This window comes from Nilaparvata lugens, chromosome Y, assembly GCF_014356525.2.
Source record: "Nilaparvata lugens isolate BPH chromosome Y, ASM1435652v1, whole genome shotgun sequence".
Lineage (NCBI taxonomy): Eukaryota > Metazoa > Arthropoda > Insecta > Hemiptera > Delphacidae > Nilaparvata > Nilaparvata lugens.
This window is the reverse complement of record NC_052519.1, coordinates 8,701,787-8,722,957: the sequence shown is the minus strand read 5'-3', so window position 1 is coordinate 8,722,957 and position 21,171 is coordinate 8,701,787. Positions and strand designations below refer to the sequence as shown.

Sequence of the window (21,171 nt, the reverse complement as noted above, 5' to 3'; positions counted from 1 at the left end):
TGAAATATTTAATAACTGCAACCAAATATTAGAAATCAATAAGTAAGTGTTATTTCAAAAATATCAGAATGTAACGGATTATACTTACTTACAATCAAATGTCAGCGTTGTGCTGCTGGTCAACCTCTGGAGAGTGGAGTACAGCATGCTCCAATTGCACACGCCCCCTCGTATGCTCTCTCTCACTCGTACAAGCCTGCAACAGACAGAGAAACGACTTGGTATAAAATCAGTTGCCTCAGAGGAAAATCACCATTTACGTTAGAGAAGAGTTAAGTGAACTTATATACCCTACGTGAACTTCTCCCTAATCATCATCTACACAATGGATTCATCATCATCTTCAAGCTACATCATACCAGACAGCCAACCAACAGAGCAGCAGCTCAACTACTGGCAGCAGCAGCAGCAGCAGCAGAAAGCTCGCAGCTCGGCTGCCACCTACGCTGCCACGGCTGCCACCTCCACTGTCTCTGCCGCCTCCTCCTCCGCCTCACCCCTGAAGAGACAGGGAATCTTCATTCAACGAGAGAGGAGATCGTGATTCCGGACAGTCCTCTGCCACAATCTACACCGGCTACCTGGGCGCCGCAACGAGTGGTGCTGTCAACTCAACCCAGCAAGCAGCCGGTGAAGAGGAGGCTAGTTTTCAAGGACGAGGGCGTGCTCACTCAATCAAAGGTTAGCTTAAAGAAATATTATTATTGTATTAACATGTAATGTGCACAAAATCTTTATAAAATGTGAATTAGTTTTTTAAAAACTAATTTCCAATGGATAAAATCTTTTGTGCACATTACAAGTCTATGTTTATTTGAATGAATGAACTATGAAATTACTGATTCTCATACTGTGAGCGAAGTCAAGACTGAGCTTGACTTCTAATTGTGCTATCGAAACAATCCGAACACAGATAAATTTTCATGATGGTTGCATTGAAATTTGGATAGAAATTCAAAATAAACATGTTTTAGTAATTTCAATAACAAATTCGAATATGTTGCATGAAAGATTATACTGAAACAATTTAATTATCTAGCAATTTGAATTGAGTTATGTTGAAGTAATCGGAGAATTTGCGAGTTATTACTTACTATATTAAATTACTGATTTGAATAATACATTGTTATTTGAATTATGAAAAATCCGATCACATGCATAAACTGTTTATTATATTTCGTGTGAAACAAAATTATTGTTGATAAAAATGTGCATGTAATGAACTGAAATATTGATTCGAATAATACATTGTTATTTGAATTATGAGAAATCCGATCACATGCATAAACTGTTTATAATATTTCGTGTGAAACAAAATTATTGTTGATAAAAATGTGCATGTAATGAACTGGGATATTTTTCGAGTCAATTATCTAGCAATTTGAATTGAGTTATGTTAAAGTAATCGGAGAATTTCCGAGTTATTACTTACTTTCAGTTTTGAGTAGTGAATCTGTTGAGCAAGTTCTCTCTCTCTCTCTCGTATGATTTGATGATGAAAAATCTGGAACAAATAAGAGTCTAATGAAATATTTTTCCAACAGAAACGTGTGCCGGAAGAGGACAGCTCGATCGTGCCTCTCTTGAGGGAGGAGGAGGAAGTGGAGACAGAGGACGAGGACGAGATGCAATCGGAGAGCTTTCTGAGTTTTTTGAATAGCCGTGTCGAGAAGCCATGGACGCCTCTCCACGAGTTGGAAGAGGGGTTGCCATATCCGATATGTGATGTGAGAGAGGCATCCAACCAGCACGGGCGGCGAATTGTGCTCAAAATCTGGGTACCCGGACTACATACAACAAATGTTTATCCTCCAGAAAGATTTACCCAGATTTCGAGCACAAAAGACATTGAAAATTTTAAATTAAAGTGCAAAACCTTATCTCTGTTTGTAAAGCATGTTAATGCTTTTATGACTGACATAAAAATTGTTAAATGCTAAATTAGCATTTAGCATTTTTTATGTCACTAACCATCTAGCATTAACATGCTTTACATGTTAATATGTATGTGTCAGTAGTGTTCAATAGATAGTTTTTCTGTTATTCTATAAAAATTGTTCTCAATTCTCACCTGTTATACACAGTTCACTAGAAGTAGTAGTAAAACACGTACACAACCAGACGTTCAGTCACCACTATGCACTTTTATTATGAGTGCTTGTCTATGAGAATGTCTTTTTATAGCTTGTTGTACGCACGCACAAGGGCAAGCATCAGACACAGCAAGCAGTCGCTCACTCAGTCAAGGCCGACTTCAGTCAAAGGTCGGGCATTGCTCCCTCACATCTGTTTTGGCATGCGCCCATATCTGTATGGGCGGAGCACTTCCTCCTTTCAAATTGTGTTTGCTTTTTCAGATTTGCTATTTGAAAAGAATAATTCTTTTAATGAAAGAAAATTCTTTTCAAATAGCAAATCTGAAAAGGTGAATTCGATTTGGAAGGTGAATTCATTTCTAAATTGATAGAAAATTCAATTTTCTTTCAGATTAAGTTAGTGTAATGATTAATTAATAAACTTTAGTTAATGTTCAACCATTGAGTTGTAAGGTAATAAAAATGGTATGTAGGAGAAAGCAAACTCCAAGGAAACGAGGCAGAGGTTCCTTAAGCTCTGCTGCCAGAGTACTTAAGGGGGCGGCGGGTGCTGCTTCAGGTATTACTTCAACTATTTCAAATAAATTGATCGATATTACACCTGTGGAGATCCCATTAGCCCCTGGCTACCAGTATTGTGGCCCTGGCACCAAACTTGAAAAGCGATTAGCAAGAGGTGACCTGGGAATTAACAAACTTGACCAGGCTTGTAAGGCACACGATATAGCATATTCACAAAATAGTGATAATGCAAATCGATCGAAAGCTGACAGAGCACTAGCGAACTCGGCGTGGGAGATTTTTAAAAATCTGAAAACTCTTCTTGCAGAGAGAGGACTAAGCTACCTAGTTACAAACGTGATGAAAGCTAAAAATTACTTTGGTTGTTCTTTGAGAAAGAAGAAGAAGAAGAAGAATGAGGGAAAAAGTTATGGTAATGATATTATGCGCAAAGCTATAGCTCAGTTGAAAAAGCATATTGCAGGAAAAGGGTATTTTTTGAAGCCTTTTCCTAGTATTAGTGGGGGCAGAATTTTAATTCCACCCCCACCCACATCATCATATGGAGTGAGTTTATTCCCCCAACGAAGAAGTAAAAGACATGAATATTGGAGGAGAATTGAGTAATTATGATTTGATTGATTGGTCGAAATTATTACAGATTCGTTTAAGAGGAATATATATGCTAGATGCATTACCCAAAAAATTCTAAAAAACGAGAATGCCATTGTGAATTTAGCAAGGGAAAGCAAGGATGGTACACATTAGGTTGCATATAAAAAAGTCGGTTCTAATGTTTGGTATTTTGATCCAATTGGAAATTTACAACCGCCATACAAATTGGACAAATATTGTAAAAAAGAAAATGGAGTAAATATATTTTATAATGTTGAGCACATGCAACCATTAAATAGCAATTTTTGTGGTCATCTCACATTATTGTTTCTTGCAAATCAGTTGTAATTAAGTGTTTGTGCTGAACGCACACACACACAAGATGGTTGTTATTACATTAAGATCTAACACAAGTAACCTCTATGAACATTTACAAGAAATTATAGAATTGGATAAAAATCGTGAATGGGAAATTGGATCGATTAATTTTTGTAGTTACAATAGTATTGCAAACATAACAAAGGAACAAATTCCAGCTTCAAATATGGTGATAGATTAATCGAGTTGGATACGGGTGCATATGAAGTTGAGGATATTATAAAATCTTTAAAGAATAAATTGAATATTGATGTTTTAGGATCACTAAACTCTGCATTTAATAGATGATTCAAATTAAAAGTGTTGAAACCAAAATATAAGCTAGGTGATATTGTGAGAATTTCTAAGAAGAAACAGATATTTGATAAAAAATATCTAATGAATTAGTCACCCGAATATTTCTGAATTGTGAGCATACATCCCACAAGACCTATCACTTACTCATTAGAAGATCTTAGTGGTGAGATAATACAGGGTAGGTTTTATCAAGAAGAAATTACAAAGACACATTTGAATGAATCTGAAAGAAATGTTTATTCTATAGAAAAAATATTGAGACGAGATAAGGATAAGTTGCTTGTGAAATGGATTGGATTTCCACAACCATCATTCATAAATCGAGAGAACTTATTAGAGTAAGATTGTAAATAATAATCAGAGTAAGATCATATGTTAGATCATATGGTATAATTTTATCGATTCACATTTGTTGTAAATAATTAGAGTAAGATCATATATGATGTGAATAATGTACATTATATAATTATCTATCCACATCTGTTGTGGATAATCATTGTAATATTATTTACATTGTGTGTGTTTTTTAAATAAAAACAACTTGAATTGAATGTTCGCTCTTTCATTTCTCATTTTTGTCATAGAGAAGTGTGAAGTACTAGTAGCATGTGGCTAGCATGTAGCAAAATGTCTAGATGTTGAATAGGTGAGTACATGTTTGTGTGTCACCTAGAAATGCTTCATTAGTGAGTGAACCAGAGACATGAAACAGTTCGTTCTGTTTGTATATCTCACTTTCTCAACATGAACAAACTCATCATTGTGAATTTCGATAAGTTAATTGCACAAGAGGAAAAGCCTGTATGGTGTAAGAATGGTACATTGAATTCTCATTGTAGGCCCATCTGCATGTGGTAAAAAAAATTTATTGTTCAACTTGATTTTTTCCAAAAATGGATTGAGATTCAAACATATTTTTTAAATACTAGAAGTCAATATCAAGATAAGTACTTGTTTTTGAGAAAAGTCTTTTCAAAAAAGAAAGGTATTAAATTTCATGTCAATGATATTCCTGAGAGTATTCCACACCCAAATAATATACCACAATATTCTCTAGTTATATTTGATGATTTACAACTCAGTCACACACCTCAAATAAGAGATTATTTGACTATGGGTAGACATTGTAATATTGATACAGCATATTTAATTCAAAGTTATGGTGCAACACAAGAACATTTCACCAGAGATAATGCAAATATAATTGTTATATTCAAAATTGATCAATTATCACTCAAATTAATACATAGACTATGTGGGTGAAGATATTTGCTTCACAGATTTCAGTGAATTGTGTTCAAATGTGTGGAATTCTAAGAAGCATAGTTTTCTCAATATTATGACTGAATATGTAGCTAATAGTGGAAAATATAGGCAGGGTCTGGATAACTTTATTGACATTCAGTAGAGAGTGAGTAGCAGTGAAAGAATGAGGATGTCTCATAGAAGACAAAACGCTAGCGTTGCTCTAATCGATAAGATTAAGAAATTGAGGAAAGTTATTAGAGATAAACATAGAAGCATTGTACATTTTGAAAAGCAATCTGACGATTACAGAGAAAAACTTTTTAAACCGATTATCACACCTCTAGTTGAAATGGGGAAAACTAAATCTTCTCACCAATCTGATCAGAGTTTTATACCAAAAAATGAGGAACAAGAAGAAGACGAAGAAAGTATGGAACTAGGAGAAAAACATGATGATTTTAGTGAAACAATAGAAGTTGCATCATCATCAGCAGCTGAAAAGGATCTAAGCAACTTTAATTCAATATTTGAATATTTAATTCAACTAGGCTTGAGAGTGATACAAGCAGCAAAATAAAGAAGATAAAGAATCAAGTGCTTGCACAATATTTGTATACATTTCATAGTGGAAAATTGGATAACTCGATTCCTTATGGAATTTCCTATGATTCTGACCAAAAATTATATCTTATGGGTGAGATGGTTGTTAGCTTTGATAACTACTCCTTTTATATTGATAACGAAAAATTCCGAATTACACATGGTCTATTAGAACTGTTATTTGCCCAAAGACCAAATTCATATCTCTTCGATGAGAAAGATCTGAATAAATACAAGAAGATTTTATCAATAACAAAAGTTCATTTGGATAGACGAGGATATGTGAAACATAACAGTGGTGTAAAGTCTTGCTTAATTCAAATGCTGTTTCCTGTTAAAAAAGCAAGTAAGAGAGGTTCAGGGTTATTGAAATTTGCAAAAAATACTTCTTGCAATAGAATTTACCAATATTATGACAACTATGATGAATTGGTTCAGAGACTTCATTTATTAAAATCATCAAAACTTGCTGGACATTCGGATCATGATGTTGAGATTGCATCAATTATAGAGGAATCACATGAAGGTAAAATTATTGTTTAGTTGCAGAATGTGCGTGCACAGATTCGGAGGTAGAAGCGAGAGAGTTGCTGCGAAGAAAGAGATTGTATGGAATGAACCAGATCTTGTCAGTTTTAGTGAGAGAATAATACAGGCAATTAATCAACAGGGTGTTAGTGAATCTCTGCATTCGTATTTAGATTCACAATTATCTAATATAGTTAAGAATATTGGATTAAACAAGATCGAAAAGGAACACATCTTCATTACATTACAATAGTTATCTGACAATATCGATAGGGGGGTTGAAGAGAAATCTATCTATTTGGAGAATTCTCTTCATGATCTCAAATCAACAACAGAGATATTCAGATTGCACTTGAATACGATCAACGATAATAAAGTTGACAAGAATCATTTGAATGAGAAATTAAAAGTTATCTCAGACAAGATTAAAGATTTGCAAGTATTAGATAGAAATTATTTAAATACCAGATTGAAACAGCTTAGCACAGAACTTTTTACTAGAGTAAATGAAACTCTTTCATTATCGGTTGATAAGGAATATTTGGATAAAACTGTGCAGGCATTGAATAACATTGTTATAACAAAACAAGAGTTTGAAGATCGATTATCTGCAATGACTAATACGATAAAGACAAATCTTATGGAGGGGATTGAACAATTTGTTTCAAAAAACGATTTAAATACATTGCTAACTACGTATAGCGAAACTTATGTATTGAAAAATGATCTGAGTAGAGAAATGCAAGCATTTATTAAGAAAGATGAATTACAAGCTACAGTCAAATAAATTCGTGAGGAAATAGCATCTTCAATTAAAAATACTGAGAATGATGAAGTGACAAGATTAAAATGTTCAGCTGCATTCACTGATTATCTCACTTTATTAATACATCAAATAGCCCACCAAATAGTACGGAACTACGCGGAGGTAAGTTTTAATATGAATTGGATTGAGGCAAAACAGCATAATTTGACAGAAGATCAAGTAGGTGATTTAATTACTGATAAAATGGGTCGCACTATCCACAGGAATGTTCTAGAACCCTAAAGTTAGAATCATATCAATCTTCAACTGATTTTTACTATGCAAATTGCTTGGGAGAAATTGCATGAAAAATAGCTAGCAACATTCTATTTTAATGTGAGAGAGTGTTCACATGCATTTTTTCCAAGGTGAAACAAGATTATGCACAAAACATGTTAATGGTCGAATTTGAGATGAATTAGAGCAGAGATGCATTCGTCCTTGTGAGCTCTGTGAAGTAAAATTGCAAAACGTGCCAATGATCGAGTATTGAATTAGACCGGAACCACATTCGTCCTTGTAAGCTATGTGAAGTAAAATTGCAAAACGTGACAATGCTCGAGTATTGGATTAGACCGGAACCACATTCGTCCTTGTACAGTCTCTGATGTGAAATTTTGAAACATGTTAATCATCAGCCAAGAGGAGAATTGGTGCGTAATGATAATGTCCAAGGTTGTCTCACGGTAAGCTTGTATATGATTGTAATTAGTATATCCTCATCTATAAATGTTGCTACATAGTGCTGTGAGATGAGTGAAAACTACAACAAGAAATGACAAACTTTGATATGCCAATGTTTTTCAGTTTGATTGGTTCTATGTTAAGAATGTAAGATTTGGTGAGAATGATTTAATTTATATCAATATAGATTCAGAAGAAAACTTTGAATTCACTATTATTCTTCCAAAAGAATATTCAACTGTGCTGAATACACACACACACACAACATAAAGGGTTTTAAAAGGAAAAGATGGGATTTGAATGCTACTGCTGGACATGTATTCTTGGAAGAGTGGTAAAATCTCATCCTTGTTGTCAAGTACATCTAGAATTTATGACAGTAAGAAGTTCGTTCCACTTAAATCTGGCAGAAGTTCGTTTCACTTTAATCTGTCACTGGATTGCCTCTCTCTCTCTCTCTCATACATATCTCTCTCTCTCTGCTCCAACATCAAATAGACCATGACTAAATGTAATTGAGCATGACTGAATGTAATTAGACATGACTATATTAACTAGAGCATGACTAGAGAGAGAAAGAGAGAGAGAGAGAGAGAGAGAGTATCATGGTTATCATCTTCTTCTTCTTCATCTTCTTCTCCTTCTTCTTCCACCTCTTCTTCTTCTTCTACCTCTCCTTCTTCTTCTCCTTCTTCTCCTTCTAAAGGGGCGGCGGAAGGGGCAGGAAAGGTAGAGGTGGGGTAGGATGGGTGCGGGGGAGTGGGAGGGGGGAAAAACTCGTGGAAAAGTCTCGCAAATACGGCAAATAGAGACTACTCGTATGCTTCTCACTCTCTATAAGCTAGTAGATGAGATTCAAGACTTTAAGGAAGCTTTTCTGCTCGAAATCCCCTCCCCCCTCTCACCCTTGTCCATCCCGCCACCCCTTCCCCCCGCCCACAGGGTTAGGGGTGTTCTAAAAATAGATCTCCCCCCTCTCCCACACTCTCTCTCTCTCCCTCACTTCTCCTTCTCTCTCTCCCTCTCCCTCTCCCTCTCCTTCTCCCTCTCCCTCACCTTCTCCTTCTCACTCAACCTCTCCCTCTCCCTCACCTTCTCCTTCTCACTCAACCTCTCCCTCTCTCTCTTATCTTATCTTATCTAATCTAATCTTATCTTATCCAATCTAATCTAATCTTCCCCTCCCCCCAGTGAGGACAAGGGGGATGAAGAAGAAGAGAGTGATCTCTCTCTCTCTCAGTGAGGGAAAAAATAATTTCCCTGTGAGGAGAGTTGGGGAAAAAATAATTTCCCTTTGAGGGAAAAATTCTCTACTGACAGATCAAAGTGAATCCATTCTCAAATCCTCTACTGTCAAATTAAAGTGAATCCATATTACTACATCCAATAATCTAATGCTGTCAAATTAAAGTGAATCCATATTTCTACATCTATACTGTCAAATTAAAGTGAATCCATATTTCTACATCTAATAACTTATACTGTCAAATTAAAGTGAATGCATATTTCTACATCTAATGCTTAATAATAAGAATGGTTTGCTTCCCACCTGACAGTTAAGAAAACTCAATCAATTTATATTGAATTTTCATGTGCTGTACAAGCCGCAGGCGTTATTGTTAGAGTGTTTCTCCGAGAATATCTATAGTAAATTTAGAATGAGCTAGCATATCCAAAAATAGGTATAGATATCCTCAGACCTATTTCACTTGGGGGTCATACTGAAGCTCTATTGATGTCTGACATATCTCAACAGAGAGAGGTCAATGATCTAAGTTGTTCTTTTACATTTTTTATCTGCAATGTCATACAAGCATTTCCAAAGTTCGTCAGCATTTGTAACAATAGTTGACAAATCATTTGCACTACAATAATGTAGATGACCGCTGTCTAGTATATCCAGCAATTCGAAAATCTCAGATAAAATTGGAAAGTGTACATTTTCTGTTTTTGTTAACGCTGAATCAACATCATCGCCTTGGAATCCTGTTGATAATTTAATATTCTTTGCAATTGAATCAACTTCATTAAATGAAATTGACATCAAGAGCCGAGTTAACTTTTTGAATTTTGCAAAGCTAAAACACTGCATGTCCTTGATTGCTATGAACTATAATTGATAAGGCACGAGGTGCACTTAGCTGTAACAGATGTCTGTGAGGGGGCGTATCCCGCTTCTAAAAAAAATAATTGCAGCTCGCGTGCTAACAGCAAAATGGGGTGGGCGTATGTCTGTGAGGGGGGCGTATCTCGCTTCTAAAAAAAAAATTAATTGCAGCTCTCGTGCTAACAGCAAAATGGGGTGGGCATATGTCTGTGAGGGGGGTGTATCTCGCTTCTAAAGAAATTAATTGCAGCTCGCGTGCTAACAGCAAATGAGGTGGGCGTAACTTTTTTGATACGTGCTTGCTCAATCAAGTCTAGACTGAAACTAAACCAAAATGCACAAGGAAATATCTGAATGAAAAATTTGTTTTCAACATAGAAAAAGTTTTTTTACACATTTCACTACAACAATACATAACTTCATCTTCAATTCTAATTAGCTTATCTATAGACAAATTATGAGGACGATAATAACATAGATAGTCTCTTATGTCATTTGAATTAACCGTGCTTAGAAAAATGTCTTTCAATTGTTTTGCCAAACTATAATTTTCACGAGATGATTTCTTAATAGCAATTTCGCATTCATCATACCAATCAATACAGTTTTTTAACCTCACTTCCAAATAGTTGTCGGCAGCTAACCACTTTGTCAGATCCATGTTGTTGAGCGAATGAAGAAAACTATGTGTAGGCAGGTACTATTATAGAGTAATTAAGCGGCCTTTCTTCATTAATTGACAACAGACAACATGTACGTGCTTTATGCAGTCTCAATGCATGCATGCAATAAACACACTGAATCTCTTTTCTGTTGTAGAAGAATCCATAACAAGCAAAGTTTCTTTTCTGTGAATTCGTGTACATCGGCGCCATTTTCATACTTTGCATTTGATTGTTTTTGCACAAAAAATTATTTGTTTGATACATATTTTTAAACAACAGAGAATTATAATGTTGCGCAGAGAACAAAGAACACCGCCCATCTGGTCTATTTTTATGAATGTTACACACAGCATAACACCATGAACTAGTGAAAAAGCTGAAATCGGGTTTTGGAAAATCCTCAGGTATACATTGAATGTTAGTATGTAATCTTCTTAAAAACTTTGCTTTCTCAGTTCCTTTTGTGAAAATTTTCTCATAACCTGCAAGGTAATCACGTATTAATGAGTCACTGTATTCTGAATCTCCATCTTCCCATTTTATTTTATGATAGTGACGTTCTAACCATGTTACATCGTTATACAATTTTGCACTCAATTCTGTCTTTGCGAATGGTGATTTGAAATGGAATACAATATAATTATTGAACTGATCAATTATGGCAAGTTCTTTCACAATAATTTGATTACAATTATTTAAAAATTATTAATTGTTTAAACCAGTGAAGATCAACTGTAGCAATTTTCGCACTCGCTTGCTTGTTCACTTCTTTCTCTTCGGCGGCGGGCTCCTTGAATCCTTCGTCTTTCCCCTCCTCTTCTCGTTTCTCCTCCTTCACCTGCAGCGGCTTCGGTGTACTGCACCTAGCTTCATAATAGGAACTATCAAGATTGCACTGAATACCAATAGAGCGAGTTTGCGGCTTGTCCAGAATATCAGAACACAAAGAATAGGACATGTTGCCTGTTCAAAGGTGAAACTGATAATGAACCAAATTTGTCAGAGTGCATACCTTATATAGCCAGTGCACAAATTAATGAACTTCTTTCACCATGCTCATCAGAGGTGTGTACTCCATCATACGATCGCTAATTAAAACGTAATAGGCAGAAGTATTTGCAGGTACTGCACTATTGAATTCCATTTCAATACAAACATCTGTCGATGATTTCAAATGACTTGCTTGGTGCAAACAATCTACAACAATCAGCGGTGTTGATTCACAAAACGTTTTAAAGTCAATTTCTGTTCCGAGTTTGCTATTGATTGAATGATTATAATACAAGGGTGCGAAATCCAGGAACATGCGGTATAATACCTCCTTTTTACCTAGCAGATTTTCATATGGATAATACTCGCTGTTCAAATATACTTTAACATTGTAAATACCGCAGCTATCGAAATTAGATATTGATTTTTCAATTTTATTCTTACGATCAGTTTGAAATGCAATTATAACGTATTTTGGACTATCAAAACTTGATGTGGTGCGAACTGCCCAAGAATGGTTAAGTGAATTCTGCAAATTTGGTAATTCACAAATTTCCCAATGTCGGAAACCTAATTTCAGTGGAGTGTCAGCATCGAGCAGTCTTAAAAATTTCAGTCTTACATGATCTTCTAAAGTTATGTAGGGCATTCTCCATTGCAGTTTTGTAATTTTCACACTAACGTTTGTTCCATTTGCCGACTCAACACAATTTAGATCTGTCGGCGACCTCAATAAGACAAGTTCCTGTTTCAAATTTAAAATTATTCTTTGAAAATCTTCAAAAAACTGGAGGATTAATTTGAGCGGTATACAGAAAGTGAATTTATTATCCGTTAGCTCGTATCCTGCTCTGTCAAAACCAGCCAAGTGATATGTGTTTTTATCAAGCGTATTCTTCACTAGAATAGCTTTAATTGTGGATGTTAATCCAATCAATCTTGATTTAGAAATTTGCTGACCTGCTAATTCATATCATATTTCATCAAAAAGGTTGCCGATTACGTTACTGCTTAATTTATGGTCTGCTGCAACTGGTGCATCGGTTGGGTCTGTTCCCGGTTTTGTACAGTTAACTGTTCCCTCAATAAATATGAATGATTTGCGAAGTAAAGAATAGACATCTAAAGAATTTATACCAATACATTCCTCGTCAGAGTTTTTTATTTCTTGACCCCAATATACTGTATGAGTATGGAACTGAAATTTAGTAATATCATTATAAAACTGAAGGTCTGTCTCCACATCCAGAATTTCACTAATTGCTGCGCCATACATGACGCCAAGCAACTATAAAACCCGACAAAGCACGTTTGTTTTTAGGTGTTGACGCTCTCACGTTCGTCTCTCTAATGACATCACGTGTACACGTCTCATTTGAACGTGGATTGAAAACAAGATAACCCATTACTTTTCACGTATATGTAACCTGATTGTAATTGTATCTCCACGGAAATCAATAAATGATCCATTCTGGTCCATTACCTTTACATTAATAGTTTGAATTCGATGCGTATTCAAATGTACATAAATAATTGGAGAGGATACTTCATTTATTAAATAGCCGCTAGGAACCTTTGGTAAAAGTTTGTAGATCATATGTTTTTGTTTTCCGTCAGAGTAACTACCACATGCTAAATTACACTCAACTACATTACTGTCAACACTTGTTATGTTAACCAAATGCTGAGAATAATGCCATTTATTTGGCTACAAAACAACATTATCAAAACCAAGTATCTTAGCAATCGAATCAGAACGTGTTAAATCAATAGGCTTATCAGAATGAATTTTAATCTTCATAGTATTTGCGTTTGCACGTATAATAAGTTTATTCTTCTTCTCAAAACACGTTTACGATGTTTTTTAGTTATATCTTCAGGTCGCATTCCAATGCTACTGTGTACTGTATTGTTATAATCATCTAAAATATTTTGTAAGTTATTAACCCAGTTTCTACTCCCACATTCAGTTAAAGATCAATATATTTTTGATTTTATTGTACAATTAAATCTCTCAGCGATACTAGCTTTCTTATCAGTAAAAACAGAATAATGCTTGATATTATACTTATCTAACAAATCTTTCACATGCTTATTAAAATACTCCTTCCCTCCATCTGTCTGGAAAAAATGCATATGTTTATTCTTACAAATAATGGGTTTGAGTGCATCATAAACACTTTGTGCAGTCCTATTCTTCAAAGGTATACAATAAGTGTACTTAGAAAAACAATTAATAACAACTAAAATATAACGATATCCTTTATTGAATTCAGATAAGCTACCCATCTCAATCAGATCTGATTGATATAAATCATTCTCATTCTTACACTCATATCTATGTGTGGGGTAATTTACACGTGCAGCAGAGTGAAGCTCTGCTGCTAATTTGGCTCTAATATTACTCATTCTTCTTCTTTGTGTGAGGACACACTTGAAACAGAATTCGATGTGTTATTAGCTACCTTGTTACACACACACACTGATCTGTGCCATCAGTTTGCTATTTTGTAGTGACCGAATGGTAATGTATCGACTCTGTTCTCTGCAATAAAGCGCTTGTCATCGAACAGGCTTAAACAAACCTTTGCGCATTCAATTTGATGCATGTTATGATTGAAGGATCTCAACATATTACATTTTTCTATATGTTGGCATCGTTCAATCAAACATTTCTTATACAAGTCAAAACTAAGTTTTCTATTTTTCACATGTGTCTTCACACCTTTTGCTACACACTTATTTACAGTTTCCTCCTTCTCATTATTTACAAGATATGAATACAATTTCGCCCGTAATCCCAGAAAAGATTTTAAAGGAATTGAAGCTGCCTCATCCTTAAACTCCCCTACAACTTTATCACTCTCATTGGAGAAGCATTTGTGCTAAGCTGGGTAATTTGAAGTGTCAAACAATTCTAGATTTTCTCTTATCAGTTGGTAGACGTCGGGTGTCTCCAACGATAAGAGGAAGCTATCTGTATCAGTCATACAAAGCTGGATGCATTGCCATGGTATGATTTTTTGCAATTTACAGTAGAAAAAATCATACATGTGTAGTTTACTCAAATCCAGGATGCAGAAACCTGAATAGATTGGCTTATTCATTTCTAGTTCCAACTTTCACAAGAAAACCGCAATCACATCCGAACTTATTATCTGCCAGCATTTACATAGGGGATTTGAAATGTACTTATCCAGACGCTTGGCGTCTGTGATAATTTGAACATTACAATGATGGCAACTATTCTGTAATGACTTCCCATAGCATAAATTGCTCATCTGTTTGAAGAAAGAGACTTCAATTTTTTTTCGCAGCTTTCCTATCACAGGTATTGAACTCAATGTAGTTCTTCAACCAAGGCGATTGGGAAAAGCTAATGATGCGATGTACTTTTGTTGATTGCAATCCCAATTGAAGGTCCAGTTTCAAATTTGAGTAATGAACGATGTACCTCTCTTGATCAAAAAGTGTGTTCATGAGTTTTTTAGTCAGAGTTTGACCATTCTCATTGGTTTGGTACTCAAAGAACAATTTGCTAGGAGGAATTTGATGAAGTGGAGCAAGAGGGAAATTGGCATGCATATCATGTAACTCCTGTGGGTACTTGAGATCACATTCAATCACATAACCAGTTTCTGATTCACTCTCCAAATTTGTAAAGTCAAGAGCATGGATTTCTTCCTCTGAGAGGAACTTGAAATTTCCATAAGGTAAGAATTTATTCATAGAGTGGGCATACAAAGAATTACAATCTATATAAAGCAAATAGTTACTTGGTTTTGTGGGATCGTATGTGTCAGGGATGTGTTTGTTATTGGCTTTGTAATAACGCCTGCCAATAAACGAAACACCACCGCGCATTCCTGATTCAAACATTAGATGTATATCGGGATCTCTAATCAATTGGAGTTCAACCTGGGTGAACTTTAGCATACAATTCCAAGTGTAATGAGCAAGTGAAAGAAAATGAGTCACATCGAGGCCATATGACCTAAAAAGCAATGACCTCATTTCTTCGAAAACCTCAACTTATAGCATGACGTCTAGGCACAGATAGAAATCATGATACTCGCCAAGAGATTTCAACTTGAATGTTGAGAGCACTCTTTGTGCATGCTCATATTCTTTGGGGGAGAGGGGTGTATCGTTAAGATCATTATAAAAACATTCTATCAGAGGGAGAGAATTCTCAGTGAATTTTTCAGGGCAAGATATCTACGAATAGGGATATACTCCTTTTTTTAACAAGAGCTGCCTATGTTCGAGATTGGGGTCATTAAATACTAAAAACAGACGTTTGAACTTCGATTCCATATCTGTACTATCTACCAAGTTGCGCACTAATACTTCTAAAGATTCATTCATAAATTTATATTAAACTTGATTTTCCCCACTGTCAATGTCAAAAATCTCTCTGATGTATTGGCGATACAGGAAATCTCTTTTTTACATTTTCCGAGAGCTTTTAGAATTAAATGACTGTCAAATCCGCTGAATTTATGGAAGTAACAGCTAATCATATCATCAGTTCAAGTATTTAAATTACACGACACATGAGCAGCACACAAAAACTTTCCATTTTCATGTGCATGATGGCGTACCTTTGTGTCTGTTTCGGTAAAAACTTCATTGCAAAGCCCGCACTTATCAGCTTTCTGAATGATTTGTAATACTCTTTAAGATTTACATCATATGGTCTTGAAATAATCAATTTGTACAATTTTTTTCTCCTATCAATACCTCTAAATGAATAATCTGAAATCCATGGAGTTAATTTATCAGGTAGTGCATTGGTACTATTTCTAGATTTACTATATTTACATTTTTCTATCAGATCTGATAACTGGCTGATGAATAAATCGAAAGCAGCTGAAACAGAACTCTTATCTAAAACTCTCTCCCATTGCAGCCTCTGTAATTCGGCTTCCAATTCATTGAAGTTTATCACCAAGTTACTTTTATTACTTGAATCTTTTATATTACAACTTCTTCCTATTTCCAGTTCTAGAATTATCATTGAATGATCAGTATTCCAAGGTGTAATATATGTGCATTGTATTTAACTGTAAATTTCAATTGGCTAAATCGGATAAAACAGTGATCTAAACAACTTTGGGTATCACCTAATATTCTGATTTAAAAATACTAAACACTGACTAGAATCGGATATGAGTATTAAATTCAATTCTTATTATTTTACTCTTAACCAAGTCGACTAATATATTCCTTGAAACACACAATTCAAATACGCAATTCTGAAGTGACTATGAATATGAACAGAATTTATTATTAAAATTTACTTTGAACTCTGAATAACAATAAGTCTGAAAAATAACTCTGAATAATAACCAAGACCATAAAATGAGTAGGCCTATTACATTTTGACCATTGACAGTTCTAAAGAAAACAATAATTGAAACCAGAAACTCAAATAAAAAATTGTTATAAAAGGAAATACATTTTATAAATTTACCGAGAAAAAATAATATAGGGAATTTATAGAACAAGTACATTAAGAATTTGAAAAGACTTACAGTTTTTCTAGATCTTCCATTTTCGTGACCGTGATCACAGATAAACCCTGTTCTTTCCGAAGAAAAATTTTTCCACCTCTAACCCATAAATAGCTATAGTTCTTTTCATTCTTCACTTTCCGAGCCGCACTGAACAAGGTACGTCGGGCTGGTGATAGGCACTCATTCAGGTAGACCGGCTCCGCTGGCTTCGCCGTCAGACCGATGTCGTGCGTGTTGAAATTACGCTTCACCCGTCGTTTCTGCAGCAGCTCTTCTGCATCCAGCCTTCTTACCATCCTGACTATAATGCCAGGATGCCTTCCGGAACCCACCTTGGAACGCAGGCGATGACAGGCGTCTATCATAGAATCATTCACCGGGAAACCAAGCGATCGGCCAATATCTTTGACTATGGTGACAACATTTTCTCCTTTCTGCACTGGTACGCCGTGAATTTCGATTGTATTGCGTCGCGAATACTGCTCAGCCTCATCGACCCTCAACTGGAGATCAGCAATCTGCTTACGAAGACCATTATTTTCACCTCGAAGCTCATTAATTGTTTCGACTAACTTCGTGATTTCCTCCTTCTGGTCCTGTACGATTTTTTTAGTTTCAGCTAGCTCTTCGTGACAGGAGTTTAACGAAGTGCCGAGACTAGTTTCCACACGCTTGATGTCTTCCTTGAGCTCGTTGACTAGTTTAAAAATGTCATCATATGTGACAGTGGATTTGGATTCGAGCACCATACTCTTGCGTCGCAGCTGGGAGCACGGCGTGCATCGCCACACGTCGCCCTGATCCGACAAGTAGTTCACGTCGTCGGCGGATAGGTTGACGCACTTCCCATGAAAACTCTTATTGCAGTCACTACACAACACTTTCACTTTCACGTTCTTAAGTGACTTTGGACATACGTTGCAGATATCGGCCATTATATTTGTGTGACAACTAAACTTGTAATTCAACAAAAAATACGTAAAGTCTATAGAATAATATTTCAAGCAGACCGTAACAAGAACACTTTTATCTAAGATAACGAGAGCGGCAGCAGCAGGCGTTCGTACGGCTCTGAGTCTCAATCATAACTGTATCATATCTCATATATCATATCTCATGTATCAAATCACAATCATATCTCACTGTATAAATAGTCTATTCATGACCTGTCCCTTACCACTCTAACACACTACAACAGAGACAATATATTGTCTCATCAGTGAGCTAGATAGAGAAGACAATATTGACTATGCAAAGTTGCTATATTTCCACTCTAACACACTACAACAGAGACAATATATTGTCCCATCAGTGAGCTAGATAGAGAAGACAATATTGACTATGCAAAGTTGCTATATTTCTAGATTCATTTCACACTGTCAGCAAAATACATAACAAACATCAATGCTTCGCATTCAGCCAATGCTGACTGTTCTACGATAGTCCTTTGGCCATATTGTTATACTGTATATTGTAAGCATTCTCACTATACTATAAGTATAGTGAGGTCCACGTTATAATGGCAGTGTTTGATTAGCAATGGTATTGCTATCTTGCTATCTTCGTCTTTCATTCAACAAAGCAATTAGCGCTCTCTTTCTCGCTTTGCTCTGTTGCCAGATCTTATTTCAATAATGTACAATTAATAATAGATCAACAAAATATTTCATCTTTATTATGTCAATTCATTATTAATTTATTGCTTAATAAAATATTATTATTATTATTTTAAACGAGAAGACATAATATTACCATAGAGAAAGAATAGCATAAGTAGATATCCCATGGTATAAACGCCCTATGTTTATGTCGCAACTTTTACTGTTATCTCAAGCCGATTACTGTTGATTATTGTCGAATTCAACTGTTCTGTTGGGGTGAGAGGGAGTGAGTGTATGAACGGCACAATATGAGAGACTACCAGTGTCACACAGCTTCACGAAAAAGAACTATGTGAACAACTACATGAACTATCGGCTTGAGATAATAGTAAAAGTTGCGACATTAACGCCCTATATCATGGGATATCTACTTATGCTATTGTTTCTCTATGATATAACATGAATAAACCTGCATCAGCTACCGTCTATAGAAGGCATTGACAAGACAGAGGTTCGGCAAGGTTTTTCTCGGCTATTTTCTCCACTGCTATTATAACGTGGAGCTCACTATAGCAACAAAGCTACCCATGCAACCAATGCTGATATTGCTACCTTATTTCTCTAGCCTATACCTGAGACAACTGATACAAGTATCACTTTACTCTATACATATAATGAGATTCAATCTTTACTGTAGGTATTCCTTATTGAATAGCTTCAAAGAGCTTCCCATTCAAACTGATGCCGTCTGTCAGTGCTGCAGAATTTGCAACAAGGTTACTAGAAATCCGAGTCGCCCATTTCACTAGCAGACTTTGGTAGCGGAAACAGTGATAAGACAGGGCTACCAGCTAAACCTGGTAACCGCTACTGTAGCGGATGGATAGCGGTTCTTGTTAGCTGTTACCTTTTTATCACTTCCTATTCCTACTTAACCGCGAATTTTTAATTTCAACCACGAGTTTCATACATTGCAAATTATATTAATCTACTAGGAATAAATTTGTTTGATGGATGAATTACGAGACTAAAATTTTGATAAAATGCAATACAGTATGCTGAAATGAACAAAAAATATGATTTGACTGACAAAATTGATCTTTTGATAATTATTGGGATTTAGTTTTTCAAATATTATTTTTCATCAATCTACAAAACTTAGCCTACTTCATCAAATAAAATTGAATGATGGTGACTAATTCCTAGATAAATAATATCCTTCCTTATTTATCAGCATATTGTTGAATTGAAAATTAGAAAGATCTAAGCAAGTAAATAAATAACATTACATTTTAAAAATAATAATTGCAATATGGAAACAAAGTTACCGTATATATTCACTTCTCCTTATATGGCCATCAAAATTGATAGAATGAATGAAAATTCTTAAGTAATTTATTGAAATGTTTGATTATTATATTGATTAATTTTTCAATTACAGTAACTTAATTAATTGAAAATGGCAAAGAAAAATAGTCGATTCATGTCCTGGTAAATTGATGAAACATTTCGAAAGCTATATAGGTAACTACTTACTTGAATTTTTATTTCATTCCGTTTTCAGTAATATTATGAGGATTTTTTTTCATGAATATTACTGCCAAGCAGGGCTAGATTTAAACCGGTGCACAACAGAGCTGAACAATATTAGTACCTACCTAGGCATATATTCAGCAGTTTAATTTCATCCCAGTTAATACATTCAAGAGAATTTAAATCCTATTCTAATCCTGTATGTTATGTTTGCTGTCTTTCAACTAAAACTGAAACATGAAAATGAATCGTCATCATGATATAAACTACTATTGACCTAATGCTGATGATTTTTATTTAAACATGACACAGGAAAAATTCGTTTGAATAGTAATCAAAATTGATACAAATGGGCCAATTTTATTAGATAAAGAAAAAATTTTCCGGGGGAAGACTACAGTATATTCCCTCCAAATGGAGGCATTCCATACTCTCCCGGAGCATAGCTCCGGTACTTTCTTGTGCCAAGTATCAAATAATTAAACTATGCTTTTTAGATTTCTATTTAAAAAAATATTATGCACATAATTATATAGCCTACCTGTATGGGCTACAATATAGAATGCAGTTATTATACAAGATATGTATCTTATCGCTCAAAACGATGAAAGATTCAAGGCTGCTACCGTACTCCTTTAAACCAGTGACCGCACTTGAACTAGCTCTGCTCAATAATCGAACCCCACCTTGGAATAATATTATATCATATCCATCAAAAATATTGATATATTATATCCTTTCCATGTCCACATCATCATTATTTCACATACACCGCTCTTTCGAGGAACACGTTCAGTAAAAAACTTCCACAAAAAATAGGAAAACAGACTATCATAAAAATTTTTAATTCTTAATAACGTATAAATCATTGCGCTCTTTATTTATTGTTAAAAAATTATATTTTAGTTTTTTATATCGACATCTTCTATAAAATTATTGAATAAAATCTCAATGCCCATTGCAACTTCAAATTCAAAATAATTAATCACAGTTATATCTATGCA

General features: G+C 35.0%; 1 protein-coding gene across 1 annotated transcript; it reads right to left on the bottom strand.

Annotated features, from left to right (window-relative positions):
- Positions 1-17,047: 17,047 nt before the first annotated feature.
- On the bottom strand, positions 17,048-17,968 carry LOC120355140. Its single transcript, XM_039443459.1, has one exon. The coding sequence runs from the start codon at positions 17,966-17,968 to the stop codon at positions 17,048-17,050; it is 921 nt and encodes a 306-aa protein (XP_039299393.1).
- Between the last annotated feature and the right edge of the window lie 3,203 nt (positions 17,969-21,171).

What these genes read in the sequence shown, in the direction of transcription:
- LOC120355140 (XM_039443459.1), bottom strand. Translation starts at nt 17,968, where the DNA reads ATGGCCGATATCTGCAACGTATGTCCAAAGTCACTTAAGAACGTGAAA.